The 16,256-nt window shown below is 43.8% G+C and overlaps 1 protein-coding gene across 1 annotated transcript; it reads left to right on the top strand.

Moving 5' to 3' along the window:
- Nucleotides 1–13,195, top strand: kdf1a (keratinocyte differentiation factor 1a). Its single transcript, XM_080767132.1, has 4 exons — nucleotides 1–413; nucleotides 1,145–2,292; nucleotides 7,964–8,038; nucleotides 12,108–13,195. Exons 2-4 carry the CDS (start codon nucleotides 1,227–1,229, stop codon nucleotides 12,182–12,184), a joined length of 1,218 nt encoding a protein of 405 aa, XP_080623258.1. The 5' UTR covers nucleotides 1–413; nucleotides 1,145–1,226; the 3' UTR covers nucleotides 12,185–13,195.
- Nucleotides 13,196–16,256: the final 3,061 nt, after the last annotated feature.

Raw genomic sequence — 16,256 nt, 5'->3', positions numbered from 1 at the left:
ATAACCTGTAGCCGCAGGTAATAACCAAACACTTCTGGTAGGAAGGTTACACACACTGCAACAACAACACTATACATCACAATCCACCATAAGGAGACGGAACACAACGCCGAACGGGACGAGATGAGGGCGTAAAAACACGCACTAAAACAAGAAAACTACAACTCAACCATTCTGGGGACAGACAGTTCAAGCCGTCGAAAGCCGTCCCCGTGTTTCTTTCTTTCCCAGCGCGACTACTACTAAGAAGAACGTAGACAATAAGTGTTTTCCTCTCGGACACTTCCGTGGTTTTCTTTCTTTTCTTTTCTGTCGCTGGTCAAAAGTTTTGAAAACGGGTTTTGAAAAAGCAATCAAACAAATAAAGAAGCAAATAAAAACAACAACCGCCCAAAAAAGTTTCTTCGTATGCGGTAAGTTTCCGATCCAGTCAACAACGCGTTGCGTTGAATGGTGGTTTGTTTTTTCTTTTTGTTGTTGCTTATAATATAAGCCTCTCCCTTGTGTCCCCCAGATGTTTAGCTAGCAGACAAACAATTAAGCTCTCTTTATGGGTGCGACAGATCGGGCCAAAAAAGATTATCACATTCACAGCGTTTACATCCTACTTACGGGAAAGATGAAAATCACACACTAGGAATGCTTTTCTGTGACTCTGTCCGAGTTGTTTACACTCCATTCCTGCATGATGACTTCCAACATGTCATCATGTCATGGGAGGTTAGTTGCATGGCCCATATCCCCCTCGTGTGTGTGTGTGTGTGCGTGTGTGTAGTCTGGTGAAAAGAAAAAATAAACGAAATGTATGGGCCCTTACAGGTTGGTTTGTTTGATTGAATAGTTTATTAGAAAGAATGTTTAAACCGCAACAGAGTACAGTCAAACACTCAAAGGGATAGCACAACAAAGTCCTTGCTGTCTTGTTTCCATTTCATAGTCCCTAGGCCTAGTTCTAGCCCCATTTAGGTGGGGGGGTCCCTGGTCCCTAATATTTGCTGTCTAAATGTGTATATGTATGTATTTTGGTCTGTTTCCTTCCTATGTTTTGACCCACTTCTTTACACCTGTAAAAAGCTGTGATGTGACGATAATAAAGTGTATTCAGATTCTGTTCAACTTGTCCGTCATGCTCCCACACCACCAGGTCTCGGGTTCTCTGATCCCTCCCTGGGCCTCGACACAGGGCCCCCCCCACCCCCTGGACACCCCCTCCCTCAGCCGCCAGAATGCACTCCAGCTCCAGGGCGGGTGGCGCGTACCGCCAGGGTCGAACCGTGTCCAGGGACAGCGGCACCAGCCAGGACTCCTACAAGGACCACCACGGTGAGCAGCGGACGCGGGACCACCCCCACCCCGGCGGGAACCACCACCCCCCCGGCGGGAACCACCACCCCCACCACTGCTCCGAGTCCAAGCACGGCCACAGGGGGGGGGGGCACCACCCGCGGAACGCCAACGGCCGGGGCTCCGAGACCATCGGCTTCATCCCCGGCTCGGCGGACACGGCGGCCGGCGGCAGACACGCCTGCGGCTCGTGCGCCTCCATGGGCTGGAGCGGCTGCCGGGCGCTCATCTGCTGCGTGCTGACCTGCGGCTTCTACGGCAGCCGGGAGCCCTGCCTGCCCGTCAACGAGAGCTCCACGGACCACCCGTCCAAGGCGGGCTGCGAGGCTCACCCCGCCAACGGCATGGCGGTGTCTAACCCCACCTGCGGCGTCCCCCTCGAGCCGTCCGGCAAGCCGGCCAAGACCGCCAAGCTCGCCGGCGACAGCTTCCGGTACCCGGACGTGCGCATCGGGGGCCAGACCGTGGTCTATCCGAGGCACTACCCGCCGGACTCGGCGCCGCGCCGCACGGCCGCCGGCGGGAAGAAGGGCGAGAGCCCGCAGCAGCGGCCCATCAGCAACACCAGCCTGTACTCGCGGGAGGACCTGGACCTGGACGACCTGAGCGACGCGGGCACCGACATCGACTCGCTGATCACCAAGAAGCTGCTGGAGCTCTACAAGCTGCACCAGATCGACCAGCTGGCCAAGTGCACCTCGGACTCCTCGTTCCAGACCAAGACCAACGAGATCAGCGAGCTGATCTACAGCATCGCCCAGGACTACAACCTGGAGGAGCAGGAGGCCGAGTGCAAGCTGGTGCACGGCGTCATCCGCATCAGCACGCGCAAGGGCAAGAGGAACAAGAGCGCGGCGCAGGCGACGCGGCACAACAATAACGGCCGGAGCGACGGGACCCTTCCTGACAGCGGCAACGAAACCATGACCATCACGTACAGCAGCGACAGTAAGTCACACACACTCACACTCCACCTACGCACTCTGCTGTAGGGAGGGCATGTTGGGACCATTATGAAGACTACATGTCACTATTGCTGTGGTACAAAATATTATGGTTAACGATTTTAATCAAATATACTTAATATATACTTGGCACTTTTGTTAAACCACTTGAACCCCCCCCCCCCCCCAGCATCCATATTCTGGGGAGAACATTCGCCAAAAATAGACGATCTACAGGTCGGTTTTATTCAACTATAGAGGGTTTAAGTCGTGTTGAATTTGCAGCACAACAAAAGCTCATTCCTAGTGCGTGACCGAGGACAATTTCACGGTAGATTTAAATCTCCACGATATCATTGTGAGTGTTTCTGTTATCACGATACTAACGATTATCGGCCCATCCTTACCTTGCTGCCTGCCACTGCCACCATGAATGAATGAATGTATTTAACGCACAATAGCACACTGCACTGCATTCATCATTGCATATAGCAGCTGAAGGGCAGAAACCTTATCTTCACATCTTATCTTTAGTAAATGAATACCCTACTTCATCATACTGCAGCGTCACACAAAAGCATCAAAAGTAGCAGATCCACAAGTTCAAAACGTGGTGCGAAACGGCACGTTTTTAGTAGAACAATTACCCCATTTAGGCCTGACGTCGAAATAAAAAAAACGTCTTCTGAAAGAATATATATTGAAAGATTTGTGCCGCATTTTTACGAATTTTCAAAAATAGCAGACCTACAAGCTCGTAGCGCGCCACTCGGTGGCACGCTATGAGCTTGTAGATCTGCTAGTTTTCTATAGCTAAAGTATAACATAGTGCTTAGTTAAAACACTAAGTTCAGAATGGGCACCACAAGATTAACAAAATGACAGCAAATGAAGACGATAGAATGAACACAAACAACAGCCGGTGGTGAGGATCAATTTAAACACGATGAAAAGCATACTTTTATTTATCCTTTTCAGATTCGTATATAGTCCTGCACTGCACAAATTGTTTTGCTCATTAGGCTACTGATAAATGCAAAAGCGCTACCTCTTGTAAAGCAGCTATGAAGAATTCACTACTACAGCTCATGGGCTATGAGCATAGTAGTGATTTTCTTTTTTGTGAGCAGACCATAATATAGATGGCTCCTTTTCCCAGCGTAAAAACAGTTATTGATTGATTGATTGAAAATTGTATGAACAGTTTGTAGAATTATATTTATTTTATTTGTTATTTGGGACAACTACCGGCAATAGTAATAGTGGGCGGAGGAACGTCGCCCGAAAAAATGAAAATGTTTTATCTTTGGAGATAGCCAATCATTTGCTTTGTTTACCCTCCATACCACCAATACGAGGACAGCAGGAACGCCCACTAAGAGGTTTCTATCGCCAAGTCAATGTATGAATGAATTAAGCAATTTAAAGCGCTTTGAGCACTATACAAAAGCGCCATAATTATAATTATTATTAGAATTAATTATATATAATTATATATAATTATCTTTTACTGTTCTCCCACTGTTAAAACGCACTGTAAGACTTGTTTACATAACGGTCCTCCATTTTGGAAAAAGGAGCACTTCATCCACTTTCAACCGTATCTTCATAATAATTAGTCTGCACTAATGCTCAACCTGCCTACCTGCAAGACAATAGAATCTATTCTATAGCCTTTCTCTTCCTGGAAGCCTCATCATGCTCCACTAGAAGCCATTGTTCATGCATTAAAGGAGAATTCCATACTAAAAGGCTTTCTTACCTTTCTTTGTAGTTGTTACGTGACGTCCCCATCAAAGAGGTAATGGTGTTATTTTGTGCAAAAGCTCCTTATTGGCTATTTCCCCTACCATAAGCCCTAAATGAATTGAATGGGATGTATGGGGTGTTGTGCTAATTCGCTTATTTCCATCGAAATAAGTAGTAAAGTGTGCCGCTTGGGTTATTATTTACATTATGAAGAGAGGATATATACAAAAAATATATAATTTTGAGCGATGGAAATTAGCACAACACCCCATAGCCCCATTCAATTCAATGCTATTCATTTAGGGCTTATGGTAGGGGAAATAGCCAATAAGGAGCTTTTGCACAAAATAACACCTGGACCTCTTTGATGGGGACGTAACAACTACAAAGAAAGGTAAGAAAGCCTTTTAGTATGGAATTCTCCTTTAATAGAAAAGAAAAGAAAGAAATGACGAAACCTGCCCACTGATGGTGTGATTGGTAGGCAGGTTTCTGACCTGTCCACAGCCCACTGATGGTGTGATTGGTAGGCAGGTTTCTGACCTGTCCACAGCCCACTGATGGTGTGATTGGTAGGCAGGTTTCTGACCTGTCCACAGCCCACTGATGGTGTGATTGGTAGGCAGGTTTCTGACCTGTCCACAGCCCACTGATGGTGTGATTGGTAGGCAGGTTTCTGACCTGTCCACAGCCCACTGATGGTGTGATTGGTAGGCAGGTTTCTGACCTGTCCACAGCCCACTGATGGTGTGATTGGTAGGCAGGTTTCTGACCTGTCCACAGCCCACTGATGGTGTGATTGGTAGGCAGGTTTCTGACCTGTCCACAGCCCACTGATGGTGTGATTGGTAGGCAGGTTTCTGACCTGTCCACAGCCCACTGATGGTGTGATTGGTAGGCAGGTTTCTGACCTGTCCACAGCCCACTGATGGTGTGATTGGTAGGCAGGTTTCTGACCTGTCCACAGCCCACTGATGGTGTGATTGGTAGGCAGGTTTCTGACCTGTCCACAGCCCACTGATGGTGTGATTGGTAGGCAGGTTTCTGACCTGTCCACAGCCCACCCTCTGACTGAGACACAGACAGAGTAGACAGAACATGATCTTATAATGAGCATCCTGATAATCGTTTATTTATAAGATTTTCAATTTTTATAGACAAACAACCCCACATATATCCCACCCTCCCCGGTTCCATCACAAAACAAAACAACAACAAAAAAGCAACAATAAAATAAAATAAACAGGTAGTAAAGGATATAAATAATAAATGAATGAAATAAATACAATAAAATTAGCCTTTTACTAGATTAAGGGGAATGTTTTATTTTCTAATAGTATATTTGTCAAAACTTTGGCAATCTGTGGTGCCGCAAAAGTAAACATTGTAAGACATATTGACATGCGGTCATTATTCAAAATTGACGCGTATCGCGATACATCATATGGTGAGATATCAATTGTGAGGTTGTAGGCAATACCCAGCCCTAGTGATGACCAATTACCAAATGAAAATGGGTGAAATGGTCCTTTTTAAGCTTTTTATTTAACCCATTAAAACCGGGAAACCATCTGTGTCACTTTATATTTTTGTGTTGGCTATTAAAAAATAGCAGATGTACAAGTGACGCGCCGTGAGCTTGTACATCTGCTATTTTGGAATATAACTACTGGTTTAGAAGGCATTTGTAGAATCGGCCTCAGGTCTTAAATGGGTTCAGAATGTAGAGAAATAAGTGGATACTGAACCGTCCTATGGTGTCAGTAAAGGGAGTGCAATCGTGAGCACCCCCAGACCCTTACCATAACCTTAACCATACTTAGACACCTTAAAGGCGAGAAAGCGACCGCAGGGCTGAGACACTCTACCAGAATAATGTCACTTCATTATGTTTGTTTTTTTTAATCAAAGGCTACTTATATCCAACTTCCACGCTTGCTGCTTCGCATCGAGGACAGATTGACAGCTTAGTGCTGTGGTGAAATCACCGCGAGCCCCATAACTAAATTAGATTGATTGAATAATGTATTGGTCAGAAATGCAAACGGCACGTTATACAGTAAGACACTGACACAACACAAAAAAAATCCTGAGGACTTGTTTCCATTGTAGTCATCCTGTGTATTCAATCCATCAACATGGCATACACAATTAACACAATAATACATGTCGACAACAAATACAAACACTATACAGTATATACCGGTACACAAAAAAGATGGGAACATTACATTTACCTCCCCTTCTGGTCTCCTGATAGGTGCTTTTTCAGACCAATTTAGAAAGAAACCAGTGTTACCAAATGTAATCAATTAAACTACCGCAAACCTGTGCATGTCGGCATGAATTTGATTATGCCCCCGACCTCAAATGAATAGATGGAACACGCGGCATTAGTATGTACTTTAAATGAAAGAATGCCACCTCGAAAATACAGAACGGGACTTGTGACACTGGAGTAGGGATGGGCATTTGAGTTACTTTGCTATACGATATCCTACCTACCGTGTCATAACAAAGCCTAGTTACAGTACAACTATTTAATACCTTTAGTCTTACTCTCCACCCTGTCCAACATACCAGATATGCCAATCATGTCACATGTCTTCACACATAATGACTAATGCATGTGTTCTGTTCTTCTTGTGGAACGCGGCTGAAGCTGTTTTGTCTGCTGCTGCACACTTTTTAAGCTGCAAATCCCTGCCGATTTCACGGAGGAGGAAGAAAAAGCGTATAATTATTGTTCAATTGGAGTTGGTCAAAGTGGGTTGTGCATGGGGCACGGTAAAGAAAACGAAGGGGGGGGGGGAGAAGTACGTAAAGTGTATTATGACAGCCCAAAGTCGCACATCTACCACGCTCGATCTAAAACTGCTCGGCTCGTCATGCCCACATCTTCTTGTTATTTTTAAGTTTATTTGGAAGGGACGGTGCACATTAAACCCATTAAGACCTGAGGTCAATTCTACAAGTGCCATGTATGTAAATCAGTTGTTGTTTTGAGAGTTTTCAGAAATGTGGGAAAATAGCAGATGTGCAAAGATGCGTGGCATGAAGTGACGCACTTTGAGCTTGTATGTCTGCTTTTTTTTTTAACCCATTCTGACCTGAGATCAGATTCTAAAAATGTCTACATCCTGACAGTTTTCAGAAAAAGCTATGTTTCTATGTCAGTGGTTCAGACCTACAAGCTCGTAGCTCACTTGTAGATCTGCTATTTTTCAATAGCTAAAGCATAACGTAATGCTAATACCAAAATGGGTTCCCTCCCAAAATGGGTTGGAAAACTATTAACACAAAGCGGAAAACAATTCACACGTGTTCTCATTGCACCTTTTGTGTCTCTTTTCTATTTTCTAGTATATCATGCACAATAGTATTCATCTACTGCTATGCTCACGCACCTTTTATATCATATATTTAGCTTATCTCAGGTACTATAATGTGTAAATATGTTGATTTTTCTCTTTCCGATTTTCTTGTCTGATCATTCTACTTTTTGTCTTCTAGAGTTGTCCCGATACCATTTTCTTCAGAACGAGTACAAGTACTTAATCTTTAGTACTCGCTGATACCGAGTATCGATATGAGTACTTTTTATTTTTGTTGAGTAACCACTTATTTTGCTCCCTTTTTCTTATAGAGGCAGATCGAGCTCCGAGCTACACTCAGTTGTCATTAATATGCTTGTAGATCAGCTGTTTTTGGCGATTTGCTGCAGTGTTGGGTCAGACTTGCTCCCGTTGAATTCATTCATTTGGTACTCGCGGTACTCACGGTGACGGGTCAGAGTGTCGGAGAGTACTTAAGGGTGGTTTCGGGGAATTGGGAATTATGCACGAAAACGAATTTCACCCAATTTGTTTTACCTTGTCACACCTGTGACGTGACAATAAAGCTGATTCTGCTCTTCCCCGTCACAGTGCCTGATGTCAAGGTGTCGGCGGAGACGTCGTCGGATGAACTAGCCAGGAAGATGAGACACTACAGTGAGAGAAGTAAGTGACTGAGGACGGAGGGAGGGAGGCCCCTTCATTCCACAACGTGTGCTCGCAGTAGCCAAACGCATTCTTCTTTATTGGGGTCGTCGGGTCATTAGTGATGTATATTGTACACAGAGGAATGACAAAAAAATTGTACGTACATGCAGCACACATGTGATAATTTTATATGATTGTTCAAACATATTATTCTAGTTTGTGTCATAAAGCACCCGCTCCACACAAAAGCTACATTTTAAAGCCATTCATCAAGGTGTGTGTGTGTGTGTGTGTGTGTGTGTGTGTGTGTGTGTGTGTGTGTGTGTGTGTGTGTGTGTGTGTGTGTGTGTGTGTGTGTGTGTGTGTGTGTGTGTGTGTGTGTGTGTGTGTGTGTGTGTGTGTGTGTGTGTGTGTGTGTGTGTGTGTGTGTGTGTGTGTGTGTGTGAGTGTGTCAAAGAGGTTAGAAGAGCAGCATTCCCTCTTTCTAACATGTGCCAACTAGGCTTGTAGCAAGCGTCCACCGAAGTGTCCACTGAACTCCTAATTGCTCCAGATGAGCCGGTTGCTGCCCTGCATGGTTTCTGTGTGGGTGAATGTAACGCACATTGTACAGTGCTTTGGATAAAAGGCTCTATATATGGCTGATGCATTTACCATCTACAGTTAATTAGAATTGATATGTGATGTGTTCGTATTGAATTCATGCCCCTTAAAGGAGTAGTTCAACCAAAGAAATACTTATTTTTTAAGTCTTTTTTTTTTTTACCAGGCCAAAACTTTGACTGGAAGAGACTCCATTGAGTGCCGGTCATAAAATGATTGGCTTAGGAATGCGACAAAAACAAAAAAGAAATGTCAATGAATTCAAGGCTTCATGAGGTGTGTAATTGATACAGAATAAGTCTTTTTTTTTTAAGTTGAGTGGCAGCAGCTAGTGAATAAGGTCACATTCATACCAGAGAGCTTTGTTGTGATTAAAACGAATCCTGCTGCGCATTTTCAGAAAGTGCACTTCGTTTGGCAGGTGTGAAGGCTCATTCGAATCGTAATGCGTATCAAAGAACCGCATTATACTCCGAGCAAAAACGGGGGTTTCGCTTCGCTTCCAATCGCGCTTGATTACGATTCGGTGCAGGTGTGAATGCAATCCGCAGTAAATAAAGGAAATGAAGCAAACAATGTGGCGGGTGAGGAGCTGAACACAGTTGGAGACGGAGAAGGCATATTTTACGCAGCGCAAAGATGTCCCGTTACCGTGGATAGACGTGGTCGAATGAGGAGACTGAAGCCCTGATCGAAATGAGGACGAGTACATTAATCAATTGCTTAAGAAAACACATAAACACTGCAGTGCAGTGTAATAGTATTATAGCCTACAGAATATTCTGTCTGTCTGTGCGTGCCGTAAACATGGAGTGCTGTCACTGTGTGGGGACTAGTAGGGAGTAGGAACTTTCATCTCGATAAACTTGTAAACATTTTGCGCTGCTGTCTGTTATATCAGTGCGGCTCAGCGCTGTGCCTCCATGCCCAAAAGAACAGTGCGTGGCTGCGTGCGTATAGTGAGAGAGAGAGAGAGGGGGGGGGGGGGAGGGGGTCCAGTCCCAGATGGCAAGACACATGCACGTTATGAGTATAATTTTATCACCATAGATTTCACTGTGTAGGTTAGTTTATGAATGGAACACATTGATAAAGGTCCGCCCTGCTGCGGATCATGGCAGTGTGAAGGCAAACGGCAGCAAATTAAATATGCAAGAATCCCATTTCTCCGCCCATACGCATCCGAGTCTACCGAAGTATTAGGTGAGAATGTGACCTAAGTGTCATTTTCAATAACCATAACGGAAGAAATAATTGAAATTATCTAAAGAAATATACAGTATTTCCCTTTAATGTAAAGTGGAAGATTACTAAAAAGAGTCGCTCCAAAGTCTTTGATGAATATTGTTGCGCCATCCTGTGAGAGGGTTATCTAATAGTCCAATAAACAGGCTGTACACTTAAAATCATGGATTCACACGATCTGGCATTTATTGATTGCCCATAATTATCCCAATATTGAATGGTCATGTGATATACATATGAACAGCAAAGACACATATGAAAGCAGATACGACCTGTATACATCACGAATCAGATTCGATCATATCAGTCCGCAGATCGAGGGGCCCCTCGAAGCACAGTCCCGACGCGTGTCGGTCTTGGAGATATCTGACGTGTCACTCTTTTTCCATGACACTATATAGAAATCGCCCTGTCACTCTGTGACCTTGCTTGGGCAGCTGCACACTCTTAAAGGCATGGTGCCTGCTTAAAGGGTCTACTTTCCCCCATCAATATACAGTATGTGTCAAATGCAGATGTCAGGTTCATCTCTCAAGACAGATTCAGCAGCTGTCAACTGATAGGAAATCTTTATTTATAAATAAATACAAAATATTTGCAGATTTTTCCCTGTCAAAATGTTGGGTTGACGCCCCCGTTCTTAACTGTAGCTACAGTAGGTCGCAGCAGCCTTGTTGTTAGTGTTGGCCCTGAGACTGGGAGGTCAGAGTTCAATCCCAGGCTGGGTCATACCAAAGACTCTGAAAAGGCATTGGGTCCAACCCAATGTACATCAAGCTGCCTCACGCTAAAGAAACAGGCGGCTCCTGCCCTATGGGCCACATGGCTCGACAAAGCTTACTTACAGCAGGTAAACCTGTTGGCACATAAGTCCCAATGTAGAACAGAGGCATGTTAGTCTGGGAGACCGGGAGAGCATACGTGACGATAAAATGAATCAACAAGCTCAATAGCTTTACCATCATGGTCCTATTAGATCTACTATTTAAGAAAGACCCAGAGCGCAAAGCACCAACGAGCTGGCCAGATGTATGGGGAACCGGGATGACTGGAAGCAACGATGGAGGGGCTCGTCTGAGGACGACCGTCACCTAGAGAGATTTACGGCATGCAAAGTAGCATAAATCAAGTTTAACCTCTCAGAGTGAACAGTCCTGAGAGACCCAACATCTCCTCATGCTCGCTCTATTGTACCGGCTGCCTGCAGCTGCAGGCGTTTTCTCAACTCTTCTCTGCTTTCCAGTGGCATACCTGTCTTTGATGTGACTGCTGGAAGAGTAAAGTCCCCACATTCCTCACTCTCTCTTTTTTTTTTCTTTTCTTCCAAGTATTGCAAACCCTCTCCCATTAGCTAGTCCCCTCTGCCACCCAACACCTTACACCCATCACCCAAACCACCGTTTCCCCTCTGGGGGGAGTAGGAGGAGGAGGAGGAGGAGAGATGGGGGACTTCATCCCTCACTAGACCAGCGGATCAGGTCACATTAAATACTTGCCACATAATAATGTCCTTGTGGTTTATTAAGTAATTTAGCGAACAACTCGGGTTACGAGACGAGCTAACCGTGCAAACGGGAAGCCTTTTTCTCGTTTGTTCAGTGGCAACCCTGTTAAAAAAAGGGTAGGCGTATCCGGTTACGTTGTCTTTTGAATGAGGGTACACCACGTTTATCTTCTCACAATCTTTGGCCTGGGAATGTGCCAGGTGTTCTCGGGTTAAAACTCTGCAACTGTCGTCATAATGCTCTTACACGCACCACTGAGCAACACTTCTGAATGATGCGTTGTTTTGAATTGTGAGATATGGTTGTTTTTTTTAATGTCACATCACAGGGTTACAGGTGTAAAGAAGTGTGTGAAATTCCTTCATTATTCCCTGTTTTCATGAGAAAGAAGTAAGAGCAGGAGAGGAAAGAACAATACAGGGTAGAAATGGGTCAAATCGTCAAAAGAGGAAATAATAATTATTACCTAATACCTATACACAAACATGTTATTTTAGAATGGGTGCAGTGTTCTATGTTCTTAAAGTCCTTTCAACCTAGTGTCCCTATTTTGGGTATGTCATAATATGTAGGAATGTCATATGCAACATTTTCCAAAAGTGGCATAACGGAAAAAAGCACAAGCTCGCAACGTGCCGTTTGCTAATATTAGATTGTGTGTTCTCGCTATTCGTCGTATAAAGGTATATTGGGCTTAAAGTGTGTTAATAGTTGTTTAATGTCCTCCCTTGCAGACTATTCCTCCAGTACGGCCTATCACCATGAGACTGAGACAGACTCCTCTGGCGCTCCCCTGCTCTATGTACTGTGAACAGCTGGAGGGGGGGGGGGGGGGGGGGGGGCAGGCTGTAACCAGCTGGACAAACCATGTGATGGTAAACAGCTGGACGATGGACCGGCTTCGTTCCTCTGCTGTCATCTGAACTGGGCCGCCCGTTAAAAGGAGTAATGTTACCGACCGGAGCACCTTCTACCACATGTACTGTTGTTACCGACCGGAGCACCTTCTACCACATGTACTGTTGTTTCTTTAAACAGGTGTAATGTTTTTACTGACCGGAGCACCTTCTACCACATGTACTGTTGTTTCTTTTTAATGTGAGCTCTCCCTCCCGCCTCGTTCTGCGGTCCTCCTGTCATGACAATATCTGCTATAGCGAACTGTCCTTGAAATTCACAGACCTCTGCGTGAGTCACACTCACTCACACCTACAGTGTAGTGTCACAAGAGGTGGCTCCGTGACGGTCATGCTTGCATGACCCCGACCGGCAGCCCCCTATCTCTCCTACAAAATAGTCCACTTCTGCACAGACATATGGACGACAAAGGGATTGTTTTTCCTTCATTTTTTTTTTTTTTAGATAAGAGAGTTGATCTTTTTTTCTGCATCTATTTGCATGCTATTTTGCAAGTGGTTTTAAATTGTTCTACTAGCGGTGTCCTGTCACTCTGTGCTGTAAAAAGCAATGGGTGAACACTCCATGCAACTGTAGCTTAGGCCATGAGATAGAGAGACTGATATGAAAACATTTTACCGTCCGTGTTCTGAGTTGTTTAAGAGTGAGTGAGTTGAGTTTGTTTATATGCAAGTGAATGCGTGTGAGTTTTTGTATGGGATGAATGATATCTTCCATTTGGACTTCCTTAAACCGGCAGGGTTAATCCTGTCGTTTTGTCTGAGGATGTTTTTCAGAAGCCATATTATGATGTACATATATATTTTTTAAAGTCATTGTTACTGGGCTGTTTAGACCATTTACGCACAGCATCGGGTCACCTTTAAAAAGTATTCACTTTAAAGTCTTACTTTTTATGAAAATAAAAAAAGGAAGAAAATATTTGCACATCTGTTTTTGGTCGCGGCAAGCACGATAATTATAATAAAAAAACGATACCATTCACCGCTATGAAACTTATATACCGTAGTTTACAACGGTGAACTATTAGCTGTGTCGTGAAGTCTGCCATCCATTTTTTTTAGTATGAAAGGCCCTTTCACGCTTGATAAGGTTTCAACTTTGTCTATTCCCATATGATGCAGCTTAGTTAGGTACACTCACTGGAATCACAGTCGTAACAGTCGTTTGTCTCTTTTAGCTATTACAAATATTTTTATGAAGTCTACGGAATTGTGGACTGGACAGACGACATACTGACACAACAAGCCTCATCCCTAGCTGTCCTCATGAGCCCTAGCTAATGTGTTGTCTAAAGAGCTCTGTGTGTTGATGTTGTTGCAACACCTGTGATTTCTTGTCCTCTTGCTCCAGACACCATTGAAGCCCTGATTCATACTTGATCAGGTGCCAGTGAAGCGTGCAGAAAATAGCCGATTTACAAGCTCAGGATGACTCAACATGACATGTGCTGAACTTGTCGATCAGCTATTTTCCGGTGCGCAGGGCAAGTCTGTCAGTCAGTTCTGCCCCTGCCAAGGTTGCTCAGATCTTTTGCTTAGGTAAAAGTGGCACAGTTACTTAACCACAATATAAAATAAAAAAATGCCCTGTATTTAACCCATTTAGACCTCAGGTTAGGATTTAGAAGATATTTTTTTAGAATCTTCCTATGTTTCTATGTCAGTGTTGCTCAACCTTTTTCATGTCAAGGACCCCCAGAATTATCTGTATTTGGCCGCGGATCCCCATCTGAAAATATGTAGTTCCAGATTAAGATTTGAGTTTAAAGCGTTCGCTCTGAGAGAATATATATTCAAAGATTTGAAATAGCAGATTGACGAGCTCACAATGTGTCACGTCATCTGCTATTTTCAAAATAATGTATACATTTGAAGTAAAGTTGTGTAACGGGACATTCTGCAAAACCAGTACTTTCTACTTTTGCAGAACATTTTGATACCAATAGGTTCTGTGCTTTTACTCGAGTACATTTGGAATTTCCGTGTTTTTATTTGTAACAGTACGATTGCAGTATGGATACTTTTACCTACGTAAAAAAAATGGTGAGTACTTTTTCCACCACTGCGTAATGACTAAGTATAACCGGTACGAGGCCTAAGACTTCTGCTGGCTGTCAGTCAGGCTGTTCTGTTCTTCCCCCCGGAGGTCACCCTGTTGCAGGAGGCAGGCTTTCTCCGCCATCAGCAAAAAGAGAGGAACTCGTTTGGCTGGTTCCAACAAAAGAAAAGGAAATAAAATCCTGGGGTTTGTTCTTTGTCATCATTCTATTACACACACTGGGGCAAAAAGGAATCGCTGGAGAAAGTTCCAAACTATGATTTCGGGTGAGCTTCTCTTTTCAGAGTCTTAAAGTCCTGATACACAGTCCTTCATTTGCTGTCTTGTGTGTGTGTGTGTGTGTGTGTGTGTGTGTGTGTGTGTGTGTGTGTGTGTGTGTGTGTGGCAGTACCCCCCCCCCCCCACGCTCCTGGCTCCCTGCCCCTTCTACCACATTCCTGTTTTACCTGTATGTGATATCATGCAAAAGTGCTGTCTCTTTCACAACTAAAAGCCCCGGTAAAGGACAAAATGTAATGACCTGTTTAAATATATCAACATTCTTTTCTTTTCTTTTACAACACTACAGTATCTAAAGAAGCCAGTTAGTCAGGCAGTTTTCCTTTTTAAACATTTCATTAGGCATGGAAGTGTTTCTCCCCCTGCATGTAAAAGCATTGCATTTACAGCACACCGCTCACTATGTTTAATCTAGTTGTATTTGAAAACTAGATTAAACAGAACTAAAGTGAACCTCTTTCTTTCTTCTCTCCCAGGTTTGCTTGCCACTGTTCGTTGCTGGTAGACTGAGCAAACACAGGTGAATAACCACCTCAAGAGGGAGACAAAGCATCACTGGAACGCAGACAAAAAGTACCTCTTTCTATTCACATTCACAATAATGACACATTTGGATAAAGCCAATATTCCCAAGGAATGCCCTCACAATCGACTTTAATGCGAAATCGTGTTTTAGCCGATATTCCCGAGCGTGTTTTTTTCCTTTCTCCAGCCATGCTTCTGTATCAGTCTGATACAAGGACAGTTAATAGGCCAATAGCGGAGTTCATGACACTGAGCTCACAGCCGGCAGGGTGTCTTGTGTGGAGTCATTCACCTCTGTGTCATTGACTCTGTGTGTGTGTGTGTGTGTGTGTGTGTGTGTGTGTGTGTGTGTGTGTGTGTGTGTGTGTGTGTGTGTGTGTGTGTGTGTGTGTGTGTGTGTGTGTGTGTGTGTGTGTGTGTGTGTGTGTGTGACACTGACACATGTGCTGAGTGAGGGACTACCGGTTGCAGCAGATTACATGCCAGTGTGAGCTAAACTATAGAGGTTCTCAAGAATGCGAGTGAGCTGTAAATTGGCTTTCCCAAATACTCAATATAATGTATAGAGTTTACAAAAGAAGCAAACAAAGAAATGTCCTCCCAGACTTTGCTATAGTTCTGCATCCGAACCATATTGTCTTTTAAATAACTAGCCAGTCAGTTAAGGCTTTTTATCAGTTTTAATTATCTCCAAACATGACCTTTTGCATAAAGCATTGAGCACTTTTCTTTCCATTAGAGTCTAATCTCTAATATATAATTAGCCATTTTGACTTGTATTAGTTCACACCATGTAGTGTGTCTTAAATGAGGGTTAGTAATATCATGTGGATGCGCTCAAAGATATATAATGCTGTTATATTCTGTGCTATCTCGTTATTATTTTTACTGATGGCTCCCTGTGATGTGTTTTCAAACATTGAGAAAGACAGTTATTGTAACAAAAATATATTTATTTGAAAAAAAGGGGGGATTCCGTAGATGCTTACAAAACATTAACATTCAAGCACACCTAATGTACGTTCAGTATAACACCATTACCTGATCCACAGTGTTAGGATACAGTCTGTTTGTACTGAGCAGAACGTTTTGGAACATGT

The sequence above is a fragment of the Protomyctophum bolini genome (genome assembly GCF_963924005.1).
Source record: "Protomyctophum bolini genome assembly, chromosome: 7".
Classification (NCBI taxonomy): Eukaryota; Metazoa; Chordata; class Actinopteri; order Myctophiformes; family Myctophidae; genus Protomyctophum; species Protomyctophum bolini.
Note: the sequence above shows the minus strand (reverse complement) of the source record. Positions and strands in the feature narration are given on the sequence as shown.

Bases quoted from the DNA above. Each gene is read 5' to 3' on its own strand.
- kdf1a (XM_080767132.1), top strand. From the start codon at position 1,227: ATGCACTCCAGCTCCAGGGCGGGTGGCGCGTACCGCCAGGGTCGAACC. The intron at 2,293-7,963 runs GTAAGTCACACA...TCCCCGTCACAG, and splicing joins CATCACGTACAGCAGCGACA to TGCCTGATGTCAAGGTGTCG. The intron at 8,039-12,107 runs GTAAGTGACTGA...CCTCCCTTGCAG, and splicing joins GAGACACTACAGTGAGAGAA to ACTATTCCTCCAGTACGGCC.